Here is a 24,541-nt window from a genome sequence, read left to right on the forward strand (position 1 = left end):
AGGACTCCAGAGTTGGCTCTCTGGCCTAGGAGTCCAATAACCATCCACATCAAGAGTGAAGGCTGAGGAAGTGCTCAGGAACCCCTCTGTACACCAGCCCAGCAGCCTCTTCTGGGGCCTTCTTGGACTCTCCCTTGTGGCCTGTGGCCTGAGTGAGACCTGATCTCTGCTCTGCCCCTAACCAGGTCACCTCACTCACAGAGGCAGTCTGGAGAGATCCTAGCTTAGGACTTTCTGTCTCTTCTTCACCCGACTCCGACCTGGTCCAGCAGACGGGTCCTCCCCAGCTCCAGCCATGCCAAGGGTGTGTCCTTTAGTCAGCTGGAGTGAGTTCCTGGACCCCTCTCAGAGACCTCTTTCCCACCTTCTCTGATGTTTTCCCCAGAGCCCTGACTACCACGCTTCATCCGAGGTAACTTACTCCTCTGTCTACTCCGTCTGTTTCCCCACTCACCCTGCCCAAAACTCTGAAAGGGAAAGAGCTGGCTGTCCTTCAGCCTCTGCTCTATCACCAGGCCTTGGAGCAAGATGGGCTCTTAGTAAATGCTTTTGTTGGATGAATACATTAATCAACCTTGCAGAAGGAGGAAGGAAGGAAGGAGAGAAGGAAGGGAAGTGGAGGGGAGAAGAAGGAAGTGGAAGGGCAGGGAAAGGGACTTGTAACAGGACTAGTCACTGACCCTATGCTCCCCAACCACCACTGTGACACCAGCACAAACAGGAAGGAAAGACGATGGAGCAAGGCCCTGTCCCTCAGGTAGGTGAGAACAAGAGCACTACCCAGGCCCACGGCCAGGCAAGAAGGGGTCTAGTCACCCGATCCCGGAAAAGCAGCGTCTCTGCCCAAAGTTCAGATAAGGGGCCCCAGTGAAAGGGGCAGGATAGGAGACATTTTTTCTTGAAAGTTGACAGCCTAAAAGAAAATTTTCTCAGACATGGACTGTCTAAGTGTGACTCCAGCCTAGAGAGCCTCCCTCGGGGCCTGGAGAGCAGCTACCAGAGCAGACACAAGTGGAAAGCAACATAAACGCCATCGGCACCAACAGAGCCTTTGTGGGTTTCCCCTGGGCAGCTGCCCATATGGCCTCGCTTCTTCCTCAGGGAGCTACTGGCCACAGTGCGCCTTTCTCCCTCCCCCCAGGAGCCTTGTCCCGGCCCAACACCAGAGTTCCTGATTGCTGACATAGAGGCAGAGTGTGTGGGACAGTTACCTCCGGTGGGTGAGGAAGCTCCCGTTGGCATGGCCAGAGCCATCACAGCCTGGGGTGGGGCAAGTTGGCCCCTCGTTCTTCAGCGCCTTCCAGGAGAAGGACGAGCCATTGAGGGAGCCCTCTTTCTGCCTCCGGGCGGCCAGAGGGCAGCCAGATGCACTTCTGTGAGAGGCATATTTGCCACTGATGTGACCAAGCCCCACACAGCCTGGAACCGGGCACCTGGACATAAAAAGGCTGAGGTGACCACAGAGGCACTGGTGTAGGGGGAACTTGGAGACCCACCAGCTCCTAAGTGAGGCAGGAGGACAGCAGAGTCCTGGAGCCTAGAGAAGAGCCTGGCCTTGCAGGTAAGAATCGAAGGCCACATGGCCTGCCTTCCCTCTCTCTCTCTTGGCCTCAGAGCCCCTGCTTGGCTGCAAATCAGGAGGACAGCCAGGGGTAGCAGGGGCCTGCCGTCACTGAGGCCAGGCATGGCATCCATGGTTGTCCTGGAAACACAAGCTTAGATATCCCATAATCGTCTTGCCTGTGGCTGCCCAAGAGTGGCTTTTCCTTTGCTCCAGATGTTCAAGGAGAGGAGCAGAACCCTTTACGTAAATTACCTAAGTACAGAATGAAAAATGCCCCAGGCACAACATGTGGGACCCTGTCTGAGTGTCTGTCCTCACACCTCAGGGAGGGATGTGGACCAGGGAGATTTAGGGGCCCAGTCACCCAGAAACCAACACCTGACCCAGACCAGATTCTCAACCTGACAGTTCTCAGTTTTCTCCCACCAACAAAGTTCATCCTGATGGTCTGTCACACACTCACAGTGTGTGAGAATGCCTGAAAAGGGGTACAGGACCCAAGAGGCATCACTGCCCTGTTTTATAGTGGTCTTGGGGCACAGAGAAGTCAGGAGGCAGGACACCCTCAGGAGGACAGAGGGCTATCAGCAGAGGCTCCTGTTGTGGGAGCGGGGAGGGCACGGCACAGGGCAACATTGCCCAGTAGGAGCTCACTGCCTCCCAGTGCTAGTAGGGAGGGCAGTTCCAGGGCCTTGTCCCACACTTGTGGCCTCATCTCAAAGGCCACCCATGTAGACAACTTCCCAGCCATCTTTTCTAGGGTTCTTCTTCCTCTTCTGTCCACACTGCCCGTCTCTTGCCTCTCCTCCCCTTCTCACTCATCTGGCCGCCCAGCGTAAGACAATGTAGGATGTCCACTGGGCCGGTGAAAGGACATCTCAGCTTCTAGTCTAGAGCAGGGACTCCGCCCAGGGCTCCCAGGAGGGCTTTGGTGGGGGTTCACATTTAATGTTCAGCCCCTCGAACCTGGATGCCTCCCAGCCATAGGGCCTGAGGATGCCTGGCCTGGCATGGCCAAGACTGAGGTTGAGGGCTTGGGCCAAGAGGAGGCAACTGACAAGTACCTAGCCTCACAAGATCCAGGGACCAAATGAAGGTGTGTTTCAGTTGCTCCACGCAGTTCAGTCTGGATTCTTTCTAACCACTTTGTTGCAAAACTCTAACTCTCCCTAGAATGGCATTCATGAGGGTTATTTCAGGCATGATTTCTTTCTCTTAAAACCTGGTATCAAATCTTCAGAGACATCACGTGACTTTGTGTAGAGAAATACGTGGGGCACTGAGCCAGAGGGTTTCCATGCTTCTCAGGTGAGTTGGTTTCTTGGAGTAGATGGTGGGACCCAGAAACTGCATGTGGTTTGACATAAGAAATGGAGCCAAGACAGCAGGGACCAGAGGAACATTTCACAAGTCAGATGCAGTGTGGCTGGTGGCACAGACCTCCTCCAGGTGGGCAGAGAGAGCAGGTCCTGACCCCCACACCGGAACAGCTGTCAACTTCTTGACCAGTTATAAAGTGGTGGCAACCGGGGTTCACCACAAAGTGCTGACAAGACTTATCTTCCAACAGGCAAACATAAATTGGAGCTCTTCCTCCACAGCCTTGCAAAACCACGGCTCATGCCTGCTAACAAAATCCCTTCTCTCAGCAGGACATGGTGCATCCATTAAAGTTTCTGCTTTGGTCTGCATTTACTAAAAGATGGTGGTTAATTATAAATATGGTTAAGGTTTATGGCTGAGGGGAGGCCCTATGAAATGGACGTGCTGTGGAACCATTAGGAACTCTGTCCATCCTGCAAATGCTGGACAGTTTCTAAAGGTCACAAGCTCCACTTGTCTGCAGAACTCTTGCATTTTTAAAAAGCAAAGTTGATAGCACATTAGAAGGAGGAAGATCATTTTTTTCCAGTTAATTTGAAAAATGCTGATCTTGATTTTAATCATTTGAAAATGCAGCACAACTCATTTGTGATACCCCTGCCAGCAGGGTCTTTGCTGAATATATAAAAGCAATGTGTTTGTAGGGTCACGGGCAGCCCTTGGACTCTCAGGAGGAAAAGTACTTTTCTCCACCCAAGCATTTATCATGCCAGACTTATGATACTAACAACCATGCATTTTACACTGTCAATATGGCTGTTTACTGTAATAACTGAGTAACTACATCTTACTAGACCAAGCAGCTGGTGGGGGCATCCCCTTCTGAAGGATGTGACACTGCTTTAGGCCCCTTCTCTGTGGCGAAGTGAATGTTCAGGAATAGCTGGGGCAAGCTCTGAAGAGGAGCACTGGAACCTCGGGTCCAGGTGCCCCTCTGTGAGATGCCTGGTTGTGTGTGGCCCAGCAAGTGACACAACCTGGGCAGGCTTGCTTCCTGTGAGCCCTCAGGACCTGCCCCAACCAACCAACCCCAAGACTCGTATCAACCAGGTAGCCAGAGCCATTCCACTGTTATCCTGGAGGGGGACCCATTGCCCACTTTGGCAGGTTGGCCAGTGAGTCCCCCTGTTGGAGCCTGCAGCACAGCATGGCCTCCGCCTGCAAGTAGACAGTGCAGGGGACTAGTTCCCTACAGAGAGAACAAGCCTGCAATGATGCCAGACCCCCCAAAACAGGTGAGCCCCGCTCTGCCCAGTGAGCAGGCAGCCTTTCTACCTCAGGGACCTGGGTCATCTAAGGTTAAGGAGGTCTTCTTTCCTCCCCACAGTAGGGTCTGATTCCTACTTTCAACACTCCCAGACTTTCCCACTCCTGGCTTTGCACAGGTGAGCAGGTTGGTGAACACACAGGATTCAAAGACTTGATGGCCCCCTAACCATCCTCCTCTCCTGAATCTGCACCTGACTTTTCCTGCCAGAGAAAAGCTGTGCAGATTGCAAGGCCCATGGGCACCTGTGGCCAGCCTGAGGCGACAGGACACTCAGCCTGCCCCATTAAACACCTCCAACCTGAGCTGAGCCCAGAGAGGGACTGTCACACGTGCCCTCACTACAATACCCAGGCATTGACGCACTGGGTTTGAGCACTTCATAAAAAAGAAGATTGCCATTGATCAGTTTGAATGCCAGTTACAATGAAAGGGAAATCTAGAATGAGTTTGGTTTTTTAAAATTATAATACATAGGAAAATCTCCATTCTGCACAGCAATGAAGAAGCCAGGATGACCAAACATACTTCATCAGCTCAGGGTCCTCCTTGTCATCCTTGGTGGGTGCCACCTTAAGTCCACTCTTCTTGGCACGTGGGCAGCCTGACAAGCTGGTTTTAAAAGAGAGAAATGCCACCTCAGTCCCAGAACAGCAGCTCCCTTGCCATCCATCCCATCCCATCCCCTCGAGCTCTGGGACCCCTGCAGGGCAGAAAGAAGCCAGGGCAGATCAATCAGTCAATCAGTCATTTGGAGCACAGTCCACGGACACAGACCCTTTGCATAGGGCAATAGAGTCAGGAATGGGAAGCATCTTCATGAGCCTCTAGCCTTGACCCTTTGTCTTTATCTCACACTGCAAGGGGCCACTTGACCAGGTTCCAGATGTACCAATGATTCAGATAGATGGAAAAGAGCTCTGATCAGTAGCGACATTAAGAGTGCCTTGTTCTAAACTTTAGAAATTTGTCTAGGACAAGAGGCCCCACACATACCCCACCCTGCTGCAGGTCCCTAACTTACCTCCGATGTGAAGCGTAGTTCCCTGTTATGTGGCCAGAGCCGTCACAGCCCGGTGTGGGGCACCTGAAGGGGAAAGTGAGATGAGCATGGAGCCTGACATGGTGTTCACCTCTCTAGGCCTGGCCCTTGAGGAAGCAGATCGCCTTCCCAGCCCAGGGCCCCCGAGCAGCTGCCCTCCTTTAACAGCCACACATCCAGCCTGCTTCTGCCAACAATGGGCATCGACAGGGTCATCTCGAGGCCTTAGCATTTTTCCCATTTGCCCAGGAGCAGGGGTGGGGGTGATCTGGAAGGCTGACACTGGGCACCAAGGTGAGGCGTGGGGACCACTGTATCCAAAAGCAAAGATGGGCTCCATCTTGGCCATTTATCTGGCTCTCATCTAGACTAGAAGCATCCAGAGTGCACCTGAGCCCTAACTTTAAACACAAGGGCTCAAAGGGCACACCTTGCTCCTGAGACAGCTCTGTCCTCCCAGCTGCACTGTGGCCTTGCTCTCAGGGAGAATGCACTGGGGCTGAGGGAAACCAATGGGTGCTCACTGAGCACCTGCCATGTGGCTGCTGCAGGACTGATCCCGGTGCAGTGTGTGCAGAACTCACGTAACCAGTGACTTGGTGTTGGTTACTACCACAGGGTAAGAAGGGAAGACACAAAATACAGAAGTCCAACTTTCTACACCCCAAAATGTTTGATGAACACATCATATAAGATGGTAAAATAACACCCTAGTATTATAAGCGTGGATGTTCTTATTTTCTCCCAAATGACAACCAAAATAAAATGTTAGCCCTGGCAGGTGTTAGGATGGGGAGGAGGGCTGACTCAGAAGGCGGGCCTATCTCCCCTTTGGATCTGCTCTGCACTTCACCCCCTTGTGAGGGTGCTGGCCTGCAGGCCAGGTGAGTGCTATTTCTGGCACTCTGCACCAGGGAAGCATCTGGCAGACCTCAGGTGTACACTAATGGTGGTGGTCACTTGGTGGCCAGGGTGGCAGACCCAGGCTTATAGGCAGAGACGAGTGGCACCAGTGGTGAGGTGTAGACACACCCATTGGTCCTGGTGAGTCTCAACTGGGCCCATGACTCCCACAGGGAAGCAGGTACTTGACCCATGGCAGGGCTATCCTGCACTTCTTGCTGAGGCCTGATACAATGGCTTTTCCCAAGAGTTGTGTCCAGGAGAAGACAGTATTCACAGCATCAGAAGGGCAGTTGTCCTAAATATGCTCCTATGAGCTGTACAGGGTCAGTCGCAGGAACTGGAGCCCCCACCACCCCTCCCACCACTTGTCTCCAGTTGCCTTGTCTGGGCAAAAGAATCCATGCCTGATGGACATGTTCTGTGTGGGTAGCACATACTGTGACCCCATCTGAGGGCTTTAGGAGTGACCTTGCCCTGTGCAGAGCCTCCCAGGTCCTGCAGATGTGTGGCTCCCCCTGGACTCCTCAAACACCACTCCTGGGCACACAGTCACACAGAAAGGGGAACAAGTGCCTGTGGGCTTCTCTTATGGGGAAAAATCCTCTTAAGAGTCTTTGCATGTGTTGAGAGGGAAGCCACCAAAAGACTCATCTTCCCCAACCTGCCAGAGCAGCACCCACTCCGGAGGATAAAGAGTGCACCAGGGAACAGAGGCATGGAGGACCCCGCCACCACCACCCACAATCGCCAGGCCACACTGTGGTCAGAGAGAAACAGGTGATGGCACCCCAGAAAGACCTCCAGAGCAAAGAGACGCTCTGGGGAGGGGGGCACATCAGCCCCCCTCCTCCCATGCCTTGCTGAGGCTGAGCAGCTCATTACACACAAGGGAGAATTTTTGCTGCTATTTCTACTGAAGTTTTGTGTTAAAGTTCCCAGATTCTCAGTCTCGGGAGGACCCTGACTTCCCAGCAACTGTCTCCTGACAGGATCATGCAAGTTTCCTTCATCAGCCAGGAGCATTGACTAGCTTAGGCTATGAAAACCATGAAAACCATCATCATGAGAAAAGAAAGCAGAATTGGAAAGGAAAACAGAATATAAGAAAGATGGCAAGAGATGGGTGGTGTGGGAGCCCCAAGGCTGCAGAACTTAGTGCTCCCACTTTGGGTTTCCAGGCCCAGAAATGGTGGGGCAGAGAGTTAATGAGTAAATGTGTAAGCCCACCTAGGTGCACACCTGCTGTTCACTCTCAGAAGGAAACCCAGTGGGACACTCTCCTCCACAGGGGCTAGAGACAAGGCTGCAGGGTGGGAGCTGGAGACCCAGGATTCCAGTCCTACCCTAAACCAGCCCTGCTCTCCTGAAGCCTTCACACTCTGCTCCTCATCCCAAAGGCTATGTCCAGCTTCTCTCTGGCCCCAAGACCAAGCAAGGGAGTCTTGACCTGGATACAGGGTCTCCTGATATAAAGCCCACAGGAGGGTGGGCCAGTCCCAGGGACATAAACTACAGAAATGAGAGTGACACCTCCTTCCGCCAAGGCCTCCACTCAGCCCTGGGGCCCAGGATGAGGTCCCTGCAGATCAGGGTCATGGGGTCTATAATGTCACAGCTCAGCCAAAAGCCTGAGAGCCAAAGGAGACAACTGTTTCCAACTCCAATCCCAAGAGGACAGATGCCTTGAAACCTCTGGGTGCCTGCGTCACGTGTGCAGGACACCTCAAGCAGCTGGCTGGTGCCCACAGGGCCTGCCTGCCACGTGTTAGGGGCAGGGAGGTGCAGGAGCAGAAAAGGGGCCAGCAGAGAAGGCAAGAGCAGGGAGGGGAAGCATTGGGAGGTGCTGGGGCAGAACGGAGCAGCTGAGGGCTGCAGGAGGAGGAAGCAAGGAGCTCTCTTGCACCACTGATTCCATTTCACTCAGCAAGAGCAGCACAAGCTGCAGCCACTAGTCATGGCAGGACTTGTAAGCCACAGCCAGTTCTGGCCTTTCTTTAGATCTCTAGGGCTACGGACAAAGCAGACCCAGGCAGCCCTGTGGGGTCCTCCAGAGAGGCTGGGGAGGGGCCAGGACTGTGCAGGCACCTGTGTCAGCCCTGGCTCCAGCCCAGGGGAGAAGCAGTGGCAGTACCAGAGCAGGGCCACAGGTGGCAGCGCAGCCCCAGCCAGGCAGAAGCAGCCCTTCCTCAGGCATGGCCCCTGCCCACGCCAGGAGAGCAGTGACCAGCCCAGGTGGCATCCTGGGGAGAGCTGACTTTGGCAGGAGCCTCATGAAGGAAAGAGCAAAGCAAGGGAACTGCCCAAGAGACAGGGGGTCAGGGAGCGCAAACATACTTGAGGTCAGCAGAGTGGGCAGCCATGAGGTTTCTGAGGCTCTTGTCAGCAAGAGGGCAACCAGAGAGGCTGAAAGAGAAGAGATGGGATACGGGGTAAGCCACAGAGGGGGAGCAGAGAAGGAGAAGAGGAAGACCCCCCAGAAAGCACCATGGCCCGGCCAGAGGAGCAGGGGACGAACCTGCGGTGGGAGGCATAGTTCCCAGTGATGTGGCCACTGCCGTCACAGCCAGGGGTGGGACAACTGGACAAAGGAAAAAGAGCATCAGAACCCAGCGCGACGTGCACTGCAGGTGCTGCAGTGGGCGGCCAGGCCTCCTCCTGGCCCCCCAGCCCCCGGGGGAGAGCCCTCGCCCCAGACTGGAAGCTTGCCCCACACAGCTTAACTCAAGAAGGAAAAGCTGGACGTGAAGTTAAGATGCCTCCGAAGCACAGGTGCTGAGCCTTAGCACAGGTGCTGTGTGTGCTCATGTCTGGACACGTAGGCAGGGCCCTTCCCACTTCAGCTCCTGAAGCAGCATGTCCTCCCCTAAGGATAAGAACCTGGGACCAGCACCCAGGGAAGGTCAGCCCCAAGGCAGAAGGGCATGCATGAGTGGGGCTCTGGGTGGGGAGAGGAGGACCGGGTCACTCTGGCACAGGTGCCAGGCACAGCCCCCCACAATCCTCTAGAGGAAGAAGGTGGTTGGCAGTCTGGGGTGAAACAGTGGCTGCTAGAGCTGAGGGTGGAGACCAGGCAGTGTGCTCTGGGCCCAGGCAGGGGTCTAGCTGTGGAGAGAGGGCTGGGCCTCTGTTGCACCGAGGGTTCCTGTGGAGTTTCTGTTCGTGACTCCTTGGTCCCCGTCCTGCTCTGCTCTGTCCTGCTCTGCAGGCTGGCCAAAGACTCTTCCTTGTTCTTAATTGCTTTAGAGGATCACATTAATGCCCAGCACAGCAGTAACAGGAAATGTCTGTCACCATGAGGGCTGCCTGGCTGAAGGTGGTGGAGCCAGGCAGGAGAGGCCCTGAACTGAGACAACCCAGCTGCTGTAGGTGATGACCAGGCCTGCTCCTCCCAGACGGCAGGTGTGACAGCTTACGTGAGCAGCTCCTTCTTTATGTCCTTAGAGAGAAACTTCAGCTTGAAGTTGGTCAGGGTGACTTCTCCTGGGTACTTCCGCTCTTCAAAGTTCTCTTCTGACACCTCCTGGTCATCTGCTTCAGAAGAAGCAAAAGAATGTGCTGCTGGCTCTGACTGCAAAAAACCAGCAGGGAGATGTTTTAACGGCTGGCGGGGAGGCCCGGGCACCTAACCCGGTGAGTGAGAGAGAGGGACCTTTCAAGACAGTGTCCACGAGGCATTTCCTGGGATTCTTGCCTTTTGGAGGAGGGAAAAGGCCCAGTTCCCCCAGGAAACACAGAGGGCATCTTGTGGCCTGGACCCATCCCACACCAGAGCTCCTGGACAACAAGATTCAGGATTCTGTGCTGCCTGTCCTCAGGCCACCTCCACCAGGTCACCCCACAGTATGAACACCTGGGAAAAGAATCCTCGGGCAAGGATGGTGCCCAGATGTCGCAGACCCTAGTTAGGAGGCTGCACTGGTGACAATCTGTTATGACCTGGTAACCCCACCACCACCACCACCACCAAGTGTGGTTCTTCACAAGTCACCAGCTAAACACAGGCTCTGGAAGACAGTTCACCAACACATAGATGGGCAAGAAACAGCTCCTCCCAGTAAGGACAGGGCTCCAGCAGGGTCGGGACAGCCAAAGTCCCGCAGGACGGCTACACCATTCCAGGGCTGGCACCCACTTGCCATGGGTCCCAGTACATTGTTCAGGCACTGCTTCTGCAGACCTGAGAGACAGTGATAAGGAAGTGCCCATGGGGCCAGACAACTCGGGAACTGGCAGTAGACCTGGTCAAGAGACTGGTGCTGCCTTTGCTCCACTGAACAGGCTCAGGGAAAGAAACTTATTTGCCCTAGCAGTTGGAGGAAGCTCCTTGGCAAACATGCCCAGCCTCAGGATATGTGAGGGCTCCCAGAAATCGAGGGGAAGAGATTTTCCCAGAGCCCCATGGACACAAGTGGACTAGAGTACCTGGGGACAGAAAGGATGGGCTGCTATGGCAGTGTGGGACCTCAGGCAGGGCTGGCAGGAGGGTCTGAGTCAGGAATCCAGGACAGAGATGGAGGGACAGAAGGGCTGGACTCAGGAGGCGCTTCTGGGGGTGACCTGTGCCTAGGAGGTGGGTGGGGGAAGAGGCAGAGTTTGGGGATGAGCCAAGGCTACTTGATGCAGAGTAGATGATCGGCCACCACTGGTGAGACAGGCTTCAGTGGGGGGAATTTAGGACCTCTGAAACAGAGTCACCCTATAGATGGTCACTTATTCCGGGAGGTAAAGATGTGACCCAAAAATATGTGTTAAGAGAAGAGGGGGACCAAAGCAGCCTGGAGAGACCAGCACTGAGCAGAGGCCAAGAAAGGGGCAGAGGAGGGCCCAGAACACCAACTCACTGGGCCCAGAAGGCAGCTGGCGGCTAAGTCAGGCCATGGGCTTGTGGGAGGTTGAGTCCTGGGAGTAGGGTGTGAGTGCAGAAGCTTCTAGACCTCCAGATAATAGCTGGTAGTGGGAATACTACATGCCACCAGGCAGGGCTCCTGCCCACCCTGGGGAGGAAATCGGCCTTAGGTGACCAGGCAGAGGCAGTCCCAGGTGCAGGACTCAGCCTGTGCCACCTCACCTCCTCCAGGACCTGACATCTGATGGGGGCAATGTGACCTAGTCAGGGAGCCCAGTCTATCCCTCTATAAAATGGGTGATCCTGAGTCCCACCCCCGGGTCAAATGAGGAGCCTGGCTCACATTGGGTTGGGCCAGGAGGGGGCCTTACCACACCTCCCCATGCCTCCTTGGGCACTTGGCTCCATCCCCTGCAGATCCCTCTGGGATCCCCTCCAGAGGAGTCTGGAAAAGGGAGAAGTATGGGGAGCCTACAGGCCTCATGCTGCCTGGACCCTATGTGTCCTTGGAGCTGTCCAGTTCCTTGGGAGGCCCTCTCCTAGGGGAAAAGCCCCAGTGAGCCCATGCCCAGGGCTCTTCATCTTACATGTCAGATAGATAGGACGATGGGAAAGGGAAGTCCCCACAGCTCCAACACCAATGCTTGAGCTACCTCCTCTTTACCAGGTTAGCACTGGTCTGGGGGACTCAGGCCACTGCCCACCATGGAGGCCTCACATACAAGGGGGATCTGAGGCGGAAGTCACTCACTATCTTGGCCCAAGGAACCCAGTAGCTGAGACCCTGTCTGGATAGCAGATGTGTTTTTCAGGTGGGTGGGAGGCTCACAAAACCAAAGAAACCTGAGCTTTCTCCAAATCAGCCCCATGGAATCTGAAATAATGCCCTCTCCTCCCCACACTCCAGGACCATTCCCATTGGTGCTGACCATGCATTCTGCAAGGTGAGAAGACCACTTTCTGTCGATGGACAATGCTGAAATGGCTAAGCAGGAGAAACCCTTCCTGGAGGGCAATCCCTGAGTCCCAGCTGCCCAGAGGGCGAAGGCTCCTGTGTGCAAAGGAAGGGACCCCAAAGTCCTACCAGAGCCAAGAGGTGTATGTAGCCTCTAGGAAGTGAGCAGCTGCTCCACCTGATCACCCTCTTGCGCCAGCCCGCCCCACACCTACCTCATCAGGCTCCTCTTCTCGTAGACGGCTGGGCTTAGTGTAGTCTAGGGGCCGGTCCCACTCATCCTGACGGGAGGCCTGGCTGGACTGGGGCGAGGTCATGGAGCTGCTGGGAGCACTGGTGCTGCTCTGGCGCTGGGAGGTGTCGGGAGACTTGACACCAGGGCTGCTGCTGCAGCTGCTGCTGCTAGGGAAAGCTCCCTCCCGCTGGCGGCGCTTGTGCATGCTCAAGTCCAGTGTTCCATTTTCATCCACCTCAATGTCCACAGACTAGGTTGGAAGGTGAAAAATACATGTGAGAGTCAACCCTCCTCACACCAGCTGCTGCATCCTCACTACAAGAGAGGTCCTGCAAGAGTAGGCCCCTCCAAGGCCAGGAGTAAAGTTAAGTATGAGAATTGCCAACTCGACCCTAGCTATTCCTGGAAGCATCTCCTGCAGGGAGTGGGTGGGCCTGGCTGCAGTCCCACCCACTCACGCCTCCTGGGAAACTGCAGAGAGCATGCCCACCTTGCTGGGTAGGTCCTGTGGCTTGGTGCTGAGGTTCTCTGGCATCTCCCAGCAGCGGGTGGAGAGGTTCAGGATGGCAGTGGCGGCCATGTGCGCAGCCTCAGCGTCGTGTGAGTAGTCGAAGCCTGCAGAAGAGGGTGGGGTGCTCCTCACATAACTACTGGGGGGCTGTGCCTCAGGGGAGGAGGCCTTTGGGGAAGGTTTGGCTGCAAAAAGGGAACAACACCGCTGACTTAGACAGGGACAGAGATGGCAAACGCATGGGGTGTGCTGGGGTCAAAGCACAGCCACTGCAATGTGGGCTTGGGCACAGCTGTTCACCCCTCCAATGCTCCCCCCCCCCCTCAGCCCTGAAGAGACCTCTCATTTCTGGCCTGACCAAGATCTAAGCAGAAAGAACAAAACTGTCCAAAGACATCCCAGCATCCCTGGTGTTCCAAGCAAAAATAATGTGTCCATTAGCAAATGCCTGGTGAGAGACTGGAGAGTTCTGTGGAAAGGGTGTTTGGAATGTCACTCCTGGGGAACATTTTGTCACATGGTATCAGAAGATATTACCACATCTCAGCTGACTTTGCACACCTAGTTAGTAGCTCCTGCCTTAACAAAGCAGCATTAGGGACCAGACAACACAAATGAGGGAGTGAAATGTCTTCTCCCAGAAATGCTCTTCTGCGTGACACCGAGCAACCAAAAACACCAGTGTTTCCAGCTCTAGCTAGTGAAATGCTCCTGGAGCGTCCTGAATAGCCTGCAGGCACACAGGCCCAGTCCTGGTGCACAGGCTCTCTCTGCTACGGGGAGGAAGAGCCTCCCACCCAGGAGGTTCTTCCAGGGGCAACTCAGGAGCAGCAGAGAACTCCTCTTGGGCTGCCCCACATCCACTGGGAGGCCCTAACCCTAGTCACGGTGTACTGTGTGCTTTTCCACCTTGCATCATTTCCAACACTGGCAAATCAGTGCAATGAAGAAAAAGAAAAGATGGGAGGTTGTTCTAAAAGTTATGCAGGAACAATTTTTATCAATACAAATGTTGCTGATGCCATAAACAGCATTTCCAATGAGATGGTCCCTGTGCAAGAAAGCAAGTGGCTTCCTGCCAGGGTAAAAGTCCTGTCCCACCCCACAGTCTGACCCTCCCCAGTGGCATTGCTAGGAGTAAACTCCCCACTGCATTGGGAAAGGGGGCCCTCTCAGGGTGAGCCACGTCAGTGAAGTTATTCTTAAGTCTCTGGACATACACCCATAAAGGACCTGGTTTTGCTTCACAGATACTTAGGAAACATGTAAGGTCCCCAGAAGCACATGGAGAGACGTGGGCCTCAAGGACGCCATAGCAGTTACCCCAGGGCATCCAACACCTCGGACTTCCATCTTAGTCCCTTCTAGCTCCTCAGAACACTGGGCCCACCCTCCGAAAAGCAATGCAAGAAGAAAGACAAGAATGATTCTCCCCAACTTACATTGGAAGGCTTTGGGTGAGGTTTCGCTGGTCTGAATCTTTGGGGCAAGCATACGTTTGCCAAAAACCTGAGCGTCAAAACTTGCGTAATCAAAGGTGACCTTGGAGAACTTCTCTAGCTCCTTGGCCAAGTTGGCCCTCGGTGTGGCAGGAGCCACGTTGGGCCGGTAGCTCCCATAAGGAGGGACCTCAAGCTGCTTCACAAAGCACATGGGCCTGGAATGGGACAGAGATCAGAGCCTGTGAGGGACAGGGAAACAATGCCACCCTCCCTGTCCTATCCTACAGCCCAGGCAGGAAGCCCTTGTAGCCCATTGAGAACGGAGACCCAGGGAGACACCCCCATAGCCTACCCCTGAAGACCATCAGAATGCCAGCTCCTGTGGCAGGCTTGTGATCAGTACAAGGAGGCAGCAATAAGAACACGCAAGGAAGAGCACTACCTCCTCATGCAGACGGCAGTGGCCAGAGGAAACGGCCTGAAACTGCCCTCCAGCTCAACTACAGTTGGCAAGCCCTCAGCAGGGAGCCCAGCTGTAGCACAGCCCAGCGCAATGGTGGACCACTACCTAGCAGAACAGCCTAGCACTCCAGCAAGGAGGACATCAGGATGTCTGGAGGGGGGACACTGGCTTGAAAGTAACATCATGGCCTTTGGCCCCCTGACCCAGTTCTTCCTCAGGCAAGGACTTAGTGGACCTCTTCTCAAATCTGGGTGAAGACAGCCACATGAGGGTTTGCTAACAGGGTCAGCAGCAGGCATGAAAAGGCCACAGAAAGCTTGTGGTCCACTGAGGTCCATTGAAGAGTCCTTGGGAAAGGGTTTGTACAGCAAGGGAACAGAAAGGGAGGCAGGCTGCGGGGGCGGGGAGAGTGAGACCAACGAGCACAGAGGGCTTTCTGAACCAGTCCGCTCAGAGAAGTGGGGAGACAGCCCCAGTGGGCACCCAGCAGTCCTTGTCCTTATCTGGACCAAGCAGTGACTTCAGTGATTTGTGAGGTATGAGAATGGGTGAGGCCTCCAAGCACGAGGCACTCTAAGAACTTGAATGTGGCCTCAGAAGAGAAGCACCAGGTAACCTACAGCTTCAGGCCAGCTCTGAAGGGCCTGGAAAGACCAGACAGCACCCGAGTATGGGATGCACCTAGCATCAGGAAGGAAGGGGCCCAGGCTAGACTGGCCAGCAGTACCTGGGGAGGCTGCAGCACAAGGCCACTGGGCTTCAGCAGGGACACACTGACTCTGACCTTAGCATCTGTGCCACTTTTTCCTTGGCCAGTGTTTTGCCAGGATCTTTAGACTTGGGGTCATAGATACCAAAGAAGCTTTGCAAAGCCTTTCCTCACACCCCAGGCTAGGACCCCAGAAATGTGGGCCAGATGGAATCAGCAGCCCAGAAGATGGCTCCTGCACTTGGCACCGCTGCAGGTCAGGTGCTCAGCAGGGACTGGGGAATGCAGCATGTCGATGAAGCCTGATAAGAACTTTGGAGTTCCAGAGGTGGACAAACAGGTCCCAGTCCCCTCCAAGTCCAGGGCCTGTTTCTCTCCCTAACCTCAGCAGGCATTATACCCAGGATGTTTTAATGTTTTATCAGTTACTTAGATCATGTCAGGGAAAGGATCAAATTAGCAACTGACAGAAAGCTGGAAAGAAAAGCAAAGAGTATGGAGGAAAGAAGCGGCTTCAAACCATCTGGGAACCAGCCATCAGGAACATACCAGCGGGAACCTGCAGGGCCACAAGAGCCCATGGATGGAACATGAGCACGCCCACCCATGAGCAGCAGGAAGTTGAGCCCTGTCCCAGCCAGAGATGCAATGAATGGGAATACTCCTTCTGAGGGACTCTCTAGAAAAGCCAGTCAAGGGCCAGAGTATGGCACAGCCACGGTCAGCAGCCAAAATCTTCTGACTGAGGTTCTGCAGGCCCATGTCAGGAAAGGCAGAGGGCAGTAGCCATGGAGGCCCACAAAGAGGTGGCAGCACTGTGTCAGCCAGGGCTTGGCCTCCGCTGGGCATGATGGCCTGTCTCCTGTGCTCCTGTGTGGGGAGACAGAACTTGGAACAAGGATAGGAGAACCAGGGAAAGAGAGAAATGAGCAAGCTTGTTAGAGAAACGGGGACGAGCAGGGGAGATGAGTCATGGAGCCTCTTGGCCCCACCAGGTGGAAGACTGCAGTTGAGAATAAGGCTCTGACAACAGACCAGTCAGGAGGTGCAGCCTTGAGAAAGTGCCCAAACCTCTGAGTTTATCTGTGAAACCCCGATCCCAGGGTCACCTGTATGGAGGGAGCTAAGCAGATGCACTCTGGGAGGTTTTTCAGAAAGTCCCTGCGTTGCTGAGAGTATTCTACAAATGCATACACACACGCAGTTGCACACACATGTAAATGTATCATGGATGCACATACCCACACAGGTGTGCAAACCTACAAGCCAATACATACACGGGCCCAGTGTTGCCTCCGATGCTCACAGACCTCACAGGAGGCAGTGCTGGGAGCAAGGCCTACACCTTCCTTCTCCCTTGCCTTAGGGTCTATCCTAGGATGGAAAGACAGACAGGACAGACAGGAATTGGTGCCATGGTGCTCCCTGGATGTCTACTGTCCTGGGATGGTGTGGTCTGCTGTCTCCAGATAGGAACAGGGTCTTCTCTACAGATGGAGCAAGTGCCTTGAGAACAGCACGGCAAAGCAGCCTGTGCCTAAGACCAGAGTGCTCATGCAGGTTTGTGCCTTGGATGAGGGTCTCGTGAGTGCCACAGCAGGGGATTCTCCTGTGGGATGAGTGGTGCATATGAGTGGTTCTGTAGCTCGTATCACCCACCTGAGGATCCGATCTGAATTGGAGCTATTCTTGGAAGGATCTCCTGTCTGTGGTGGCTGCTTCTCATGAGATTTGGCTAATTTTTCAGCAGCAGCAATGGGACACCCAGACAAACTAGAGGAAAGAAAAGGAGAGAAACCTGAGTCTTTTCTTCCAGGCCAGGCTGTCCTGGGTGGCCAGGTGTGTGGGTTTGAGAGTAGCATCATTCAGTGAGAATCCCAGGTGTATTCCTGACTCATTCCCACAGGACAAAGTTTTCTCTCTGGCTCTGTCCTGAGTCCTCAAAGTACGAGTTGCTCATTTCTGTTTTGGAAAATTTATGCCAGTGACACACAAAAATGAAATGCCTACTAAAGGGTAGTGAAGCCCAGACAGAAACACCTTCTTCGGCTAGGCCTGGCACCCGGCTTCCCTCTGACTTTCTGGTCATTCGCCAGCTCCCAGGGCCAGGCTCTGGAACCTCTCTGGATGACGTCTGTAAGTTGACTTGGGGGAACCAAGGCCCCACTCAGACCACAACTTGGGCACTATCCCTGGAAGATTCTGTACCTTCCTAGGAAAGTGACCAGGATAAGGGCAGAGCAGTTCCACCTGTCAAAACTGGGTTGACAGTGAGCTCAGGAGCCAGCTCTAGGACATGGGGGTGACACAATCACACTGTTTGGGAACTCGGTCTCTTGTCCAATGAACTGAGCCTGAGAGCTCTGGCACTTTCTCCATCTGAGTGTGTGCCCACGGGGGCCCAGGCACATCCTGTAGGGTATGGCTGACCATTGCTCTCAGATGAGCTAGAACCATGGACCCCTCTCATGGAGGGAGACGACCAACAACTAAATATAGTCAATGGCCTGGAAGCTTCATGTCCACCTGCTCTGCACTTGCTCAGAAAAGCCCAGAGTGTAGCCCTGTCCCCTGAGCTCCCTGCTTATGTCTACATTTGTCGCTCACCCAGGAACAGAGGTCTTCCAAATGGTCAAGACACAAAGTCGTCACCTGGCCCTCTGCACAAGGGTCAGACCTTTCAGAACAGGCACATGTTCACCCCCAGTCCAAGGGGTGTGGGCAGCCACACAGCAGGTGGTCAGAGCTCCAGGTGCCACTCCGTCCATACAAAGGCCCCTCGGATACGCACAGGCCCTAACCTTGTAACTGCTGCATCAAGCAGCTGCAGGGAAGCTGCTATCACTCAGGGGCCACATGTCAGGCCAGAGCCCATCCCAGGTGAGGGCTCGAGGCCAGGGCGAGCACATACACCATACGCCCAGCCCAGGTTCCCCACCACAGCCTAGATCAACCCAGGTACCTTCTATGTGTGTTGCGGTTGCTGTTCACATGGCCCTGGCCCGTGCAGCCAGGAGTGGGACACTTCAGCACATTCTCATGCATGGCCAAGACTGTAAGAAAACCAGAGAAGGCAGACAGCGATGACCTGGTATGGGGGGAGAACCGCCCAAGGAGGCTACAGGAGCCCTGACTGAAGCCTGCAGCTTTGTAGGCAGGGAAGAGCCATAGTAGCTTGAGGCAGCAGCTCAGGGTGACTGCCTCTGTAGAGTCTGTAAACGTGAGCCCACCCTCAGCCAGGTGAGGCGTGTCCCTTCACCATGGACTCCTCCTGGGTCAGAATCTAGAGTTTACTTTGAAACCTCTTATTTTTCTGTTTTGCAGTTCTCAGCTTCCAACCTGAAAGTACAGACTCCACCTTCCCTCTCAGCTGACAGCCAGGGTCTATGCAACTTCCTAGGGTTCTGACCAAGACTGGCATCTCCAGGCAGAAATGGGCAGGCTGCTGTCCCCAGCCATGTCACAGGGCTAAATTTCAGGCTTAGGCAGTTTGAGGGAAACCTAAGAGACAAGGCCCTGGACAGGCTGCCCCTCCCATGGACTCCTCCAAATACCGTGCATGGAGCTACTCACTCTCTGGGGGGATCCTGTCCTTATGGGGACAGCCAGACAGGCTGCGGTGGTGAGGATACAACCCAGTAACATGGCCAGTGCCATCACAACCTGGTGTTGGACACTTGATCTCACGCTTCTCGGCTCTTGAAGCATCTGAAACACACAAGACATGCCACATAGAGCTAGGAGGCTGGGCAGGGGAATGGGCAGGGAGATGCAGGTACCACTCACACCCCTCACTCTGGCTGTCCAGAGAGAAGGGAGGCAAGACCACCCAGGACCCCAAAGGCACAGGAACTGAACAGCAGGTGCCCCTGGAGAAGCTGGTCCAAAACCCAGAGGCATCTACCCCTAAAACAGGGCAAGCAGCATTGTGAAGAGAACCATCCATGTGGGATGGAGTCTCTGCCCCTCCTTCTGGGTATGGAGGCATGTGGGCAACCCTCTGTAAGGCAGGGGAAGTCAGTTTGCCTCCCACTGCCAGGGTGTCCTTGGGATTTGACAAAAAGAGGAGGACAGAGTTTAAGGAGATTATCTACAGCTTCATAACTAAGAAATGCCTATGCAGAATTCCATACCAGATCTCAATCCTTGGCTTCCTCTGGCCTCTGCAGGTCCAGGTAGGTCACTATTGAATGTGGGGATCAGAAGGACATGGAAGAACCTCAAAGCAAAGCCACATCTCAGAGATGCTCTTTCTGGATGGGCCACCTTTCAGGAGGGAAGGATGTCCCCAAGCTCAGAGTCCCAACCCATAAGGCAGGGCAGGAATTTAGAGTTTCACCCATCAAGCACCAGGGTGCCTGTGCCCAACCCCTGTCTTGGTCCACAGCTCTCAACGAATCCACTCCCCAGTCCACCACTGTTTCAATGCAGGAGGATGTACTTCTGTCCACACGGGCTGACAATGCTGCCCCGTGCCCTCAGCTCAGCCACCATGTCCTTACTTCAGGAACAGGTACTCTGCACCTGAAAGTCCCTCTACACCTGAACCCAGGCTGCCCTCGGTGAGCCACCAAAGTGTGCCCTGACCTGCAGACCTGCAGCTGACAAGCCCAGGCCCTGCACCTGTCCCTGAGTCTGCCCCACCCTCAGCCTGTGTGTCCAGGTTCCCAGGCCCCAAGTTCTGAGCCTGGCTTCCATCTGGGCCCCCAGACAGTAACCCCGATCTGTGTCACCAGAAAGGTATCCCCTCAAGAGTCACTGTCCAGGCCCTCCTCATGCTGAAATCATATCCCTGCCTGTGCCCCTCATTATCTGTCCCCTATGTGTGGGTCTTTCCAGAAATTGTGTTCCCTGTCTCTGCCCACCTGGCTATGGTGCTCTGAGCTACCTCTCACTCCAGGCTCTCTCCGGGTGACCTAGATGTGTCTTCCAGGGGTCACCCCATGTACACGTCTCTTGTCTTTTTGGTTCCTGACTCCAGCATCTGAATCAACCCCAGCCCTCAACTCCCTCCTTATCTGGCCAGTCTCTGGTGTAAGTCAACCCTCCCCAGGGTGGGCAGAGGAAGGGCACAGGGAGTACTACTGCCCGATCCATCCAGAGAAGAGAGCCTGGCCTGGGATAAAAAAGAGGAGTCAGGGGTCAGGGCAGCTCCCTGATCTTAGAGGCCAAATTCAGGCCCAAATACAGAGCCAACCACAGGCCACTCCCTTAGAAAAGCAAGAGTCAGACAGACATCCCTTGCTCCCCGCCTGCCCCCCACACACACATCTCAGTCTCAGATGTCTTCCCAGACTCCCTGCATAAAGTGGCACAAGCCTGCTCCCCTGCTCCCTCCAGCTTGGCCCATGGTCCTGTGAGTACTTGCCCCTGTCTGGTCTTCTGTCCTCCCCACACCCCATCTCTGTCAGTAAGGGCGTCTAGCTGTGTCTCTCCCTCAGCCTGTACTCCACACCTGGAAGCCAGGAGGGAGGTGGGAGTGCAGGGCAGATCACTGCTAGCCTACCTTTACTGTAGCAGCTCTTCCTCACAGCATCCAGGGGCTTGGCCGACTTCCCGGGCTCACCTGGGCCCAACTGGCCCTGCTCAGCAGGCGGGCAGCCTGGCTCACAGACGGTGCGCACCTGTTCAGCCTTCAGGGCGATGGCCTGCTCCAGAAGGCCCAGGTTCCCTCGGGTCATCATATCGTACATCTCCGACTCATCCGTGACCGCTGACTTCTGGGACCCTGCATCCTCCTCCTTGTCGTCATCAGAGCGGACCTCCACAATGACGGAGTACTCAGGCTTGGGACTGGGCAGCTCTAGGCGCCGGGGCTCGGGGGACTTCTGGGCAGAGTTATGGGAGGCATCCTCCTCAAAGATCACCTCCGGAGTGGCCTCCTCCTCCCCTTCTTCCTCCTCCTCCTCCNCACCCACCCTCCCTCAGCACAGCCCAGGAGACTGGGAAGTCCGGACGTGGGGGCCAGGTGTGGTTGTTCCTGCCAGCCCTCTGCCTGAATCCAGAGATCATGGAGAACTTGTTAGGAGGTCATAAGCCACTGCTGCATTTTTAAAATTGAGGATTACTTTGATATTTTTGAATTCATGTTTCTTCTCCATTACATTTTATACAAAGGAGCTTAAAAAGCAAATCAGATTTTTAAAAATTATTTCATGATTGAGAAGCATTTTTATCTTTAAAGGATTAAAATTTAAGTCTTCAGCCACAATAACTAAGGCGTGGTCACTACACGCAGACCCTGTGGGACTTGGGCCAGCACTCCTGGCAACAGTGGGAGCCACTCTACCATCCACATGCACCAGGGTAGATGCTCTAGCCACAGTGCCCAGCCCAGGGCATTGGACACAGGAGCTCTTCTTCCAGGAGCAGGCAAGTCAGAATTTCTCCACCTGGAACACAGGCTGGCTTGGTTCCATGAGCCCCTTACTCACTCCAGAGCCCCAGGGAAAGGCAAGAGCCCCATCCTGGATTTCTCCTAAAGAAAAACAGACTCCATCCCAGCCCTGAAAGTCAGATGACACCAGACACTGTGGGGGCAGTAGGGGTTGGCCTAGAGCCTCACCCTGACCCTGGACTCCACGGATCTGCCAGGGCTCTTGAGAATGAGACAGACCCTTCCCTTGTGGCTCAGGGGCCACCTTTACCCACATTTGCCAAGGGCTGTGCCCCCATTATGGCCAGCCATGGTGGGCTCCACAGGGAAGCAGGCCCCTCAGCCTCCACTCGCCCCCTCTCGGCTTCCCCAGGCACCCCACCTTCAGAGGCCCTACTTGATTCCCCACCACCTAAGGCTTAATCTGAGGCACCTCCTCAGCACCTGCCCCTCAGTGTTTGAGGACAAGCAGACCCACCCAGGCAGATTTCCCAGAGGGCCAGGCAGGACACACTCCAAGAGCCACCCACAGAGACACAGCAGGCAAGGCCGTCTTTCTCCCATGACCGTGGAAGCACACTAGCCCCACGTGCACACAGGCCCTCCAGTCTCTCCCTGTTCGGTGTTCGCACACACCACAGACCACGTGCCCTGTGCAGGCCCGCCCCCCCGCCCCCTCCCCCACCCAGGGAATGAGCACAGGTCAGGACAAGACAGTCCTTGTTCTCAGGAAGACTCCCTCGCTCGGCGTGAGCTCCCTCCCGCTCATAGGCTGCATTCTCCAGGCCACACTAAGCGCCCTTTATTCGCAGGAGAAAGAGCAACAAAGCACCTTCAGCTGGCTCAGGACGATGAATCTCCTCCTGTCCCAGCATCTCGGCCTCAGCCTCCTCCAGAGTTCCTTCTGATTCATCCGAAACAGAGGCTTCCTTCACCTCGGCCTCCTCGCTGCCATCACTGTCCACACTGTAGCCCTCGTCCAGAGCCAGCTTCAGGGGGTGAGACTTCCTCTTAGACACCAGGTGCTCGGCCTCCGTGCCCTCCAGCTTCCTCTTCTTGGCCAGTGGGCAACTCTGTAAACTGGAAGGGAGAGGAGGGTGAGGGTAGAGCCAGGTCAGGGCCATGGGAGGCCTCGGAGGCCTGGTGAGCAGCCCCCTCTGCAGCCACTCTGACTGGAAGCCCCAAGCCCCAAGATGTATTTGAAATTTTGTATCTAATTATGTATGTTTAAAAGTTCCTAGGGGTTGGGGGTGTAGCTCAGTCATAGAGCACTTGCCCAGCATGAGCTGGGCCATGGTCCAATCCCTAATTGCATTACAACTGGCGGCCACATCCACACCTAGAGCAGGACTCCTGGACCCTCAAGGGCTGCTGACCCAGGCTCCTCCTCTCCTAGGGACCCATGAGACCTGACCCACATCCCACATGCTCTCGAGCAGATCCTGGACGTCTACTCCACCCCAGTCTTCCCCTCACCTGAGACTGCTGCACCCACACGCACCCTGCGAACTTGCACTGCAGGGGACACTCAAGGCCAAGCTGACCACATGAGGCAACCACACTGACAACCCAGCAGCAGCCTACACCATCCCCACTGTGCACCAGGCCAGTTCCAAACTCTGCTGCACAGGCACATCCAGTGCTTGCAGCAGCCCCCGGTGGGAAAACCAGGTGCAGAGCATAGTTCATCTAGCTACTGCTCTGGCAAGCTCTGCCCAGTTGGCCTCCTCAAGGCCCCGGGAACACGGTCCACTTGGGACTCTATGGCTCAGAAGGGCGGGGGTCAGCCTGGTCTCAGCAGGCTGCAGATAGAAATGAAAGGTTCTGGCTCATAGAAGGTCCCAGGGCAGGGGAAGGGCCACCCCTGGTGAGACGAGGACTGTTTACCTGCGGTGCCTGGAGTACTTGCCCCGGACATGTCCAGATCCTGTGCATCCTGGGGTGGGACAGCTGAGGAGACAAGCAGGAGAGGTCACCTCAGGCAACAAGATCTGGGCTCAGGGTTATCCCAATCCTGACTCTGGGGAGAGGGGATGGCCTCCCAACAGCTCATCACAGCATGGGCCCTGGCAGTTTGCTAAAAATTAGTGAAATAACTCACCCCATTTAAATAAATGAATGGCTTGTTATAGTGTTATGAGTGTGGTTAATTAAAGTTGTGTATGAATGAGAGCAAGGCATCTGCTGAACGGACATCTTTCCCCATTGCAGACCGTCTGTCAGCATGACCAGATCAATAGGAACCCATGAGCACTGGCAGCCGGGATGTGATTCTTCGAGGTGCCCTCCTGGAAGGGCAGTACAGAGGGGCATTTTGGAACATGAGGTCAGGGTCTGCCACACCTGGTACTCCTGGGGGCTGCAAGGAGCTGCCAATACCCCAAAGCACTGCAGACCAGCAAGCCAGGGAAACCAAGAGAGATCCCCTGAGGGAGGGGTGAGGCCAGCCTGAGCCCCCACAGGAGACCCTGGAGGCCCCATTGTTCACAAGATTGCTGAAGCAGTCTGAGTCCTGCCTGGGGTCAGCTTTCCAAAAACATGGCACTTCTTCCCAAAGCCTGCAAAGGGGGGGCAGGTGGGGTCACAACCCCACCTATGTCCAGATACCCCCAATGGTTTTAGTGTGACTGACCATGGCCTAACTGCAGCTTGGAGCCCAAATGGCCCTGCAGACCACATTCACCAACCACGTCAGGGGTCGCCAGAACTGTCTGTAACAGAGTCACAGTCTCCCAGCGAAGCCTGCAACACACCCCTCCCCCATAGGCCACCACACACTCCAGGGCTGATGCTTGGTGTGCTGAGAAGCCAGGAAGAGGCTGGCGGAAGGGAGGGAGGGAGG

General features: G+C 55.0%; 2 protein-coding genes across 5 annotated transcripts in view; both read right to left on the bottom strand.

Annotated features, from left to right (window-relative positions):
• Myt1 (myelin transcription factor 1) overlaps window positions 1–21,240 on the bottom strand; it is a 28,261-nt gene extending 7,021 nt beyond the window's left edge. The window contains exons 1-13 of one of the 3 annotated variants that reach the window (XM_015484644.2): window positions 20,830–21,240; window positions 18,897–19,031; window positions 18,286–18,376; window positions 16,983–17,096; window positions 14,152–14,366; window positions 12,689–12,813; window positions 12,179–12,448; window positions 9,576–9,730; window positions 8,678–8,740; window positions 8,497–8,565; window positions 5,239–5,301; window positions 4,743–4,826; window positions 1,212–1,433 (exon numbers count right to left, since the gene is read on the bottom strand). In XM_015484644.2, coding sequence (XP_015340130.2) covers window positions 1,212–1,433; window positions 4,743–4,826; window positions 5,239–5,301; window positions 8,497–8,565; window positions 8,678–8,740; window positions 9,576–9,730; window positions 12,179–12,448; window positions 12,689–12,813; window positions 14,152–14,366; window positions 16,983–17,096; window positions 18,286–18,376; window positions 18,897–19,031; window positions 20,830–21,016 — 1,793 coding nt within the window. In that variant the 5' untranslated portion in view covers window positions 21,017–21,240. Of the gene's footprint in view, window positions 1–1,211; window positions 1,434–4,742; window positions 4,827–5,238; window positions 5,302–8,496; window positions 8,566–8,677; window positions 8,741–9,575; window positions 9,731–12,178; window positions 12,449–12,688; window positions 12,895–14,151; window positions 14,367–16,982; window positions 17,259–18,285; window positions 18,377–18,896; window positions 19,032–20,829 lie in introns of those variants that run through there. The other 2 variants (XM_048810566.1, XM_048810567.1) reach the window with 2 other exon arrangements.
• A 1,245-nt stretch (window positions 21,241–22,485) lies between these two features.
• Window positions 22,486–24,541, bottom strand: part of LOC125618928 (myelin transcription factor 1-like) — a 30,682-nt gene continuing 28,626 nt past the window's right edge. For both annotated transcript variants that reach the window (XM_048810568.1, XM_048810569.1), the window contains 2 exons: window positions 23,587–23,649; window positions 22,486–22,779 (listed from right to left, as the gene is read on the bottom strand). In XM_048810568.1, coding sequence (XP_048666525.1) covers window positions 22,491–22,779; window positions 23,587–23,649 — 352 coding nt within the window. In that variant the 3' untranslated portion in view covers window positions 22,486–22,490. The remainder of the gene's footprint in view (window positions 22,780–23,586; window positions 23,650–24,541) is intronic.

The sequence above is a fragment of the Marmota marmota genome, unplaced genomic scaffold, assembly GCF_001458135.2.
Source record: "Marmota marmota marmota unplaced genomic scaffold, marMar, whole genome shotgun sequence".
In the NCBI taxonomy this organism is placed as follows: domain Eukaryota; kingdom Metazoa; phylum Chordata; class Mammalia; order Rodentia; family Sciuridae; genus Marmota; species Marmota marmota.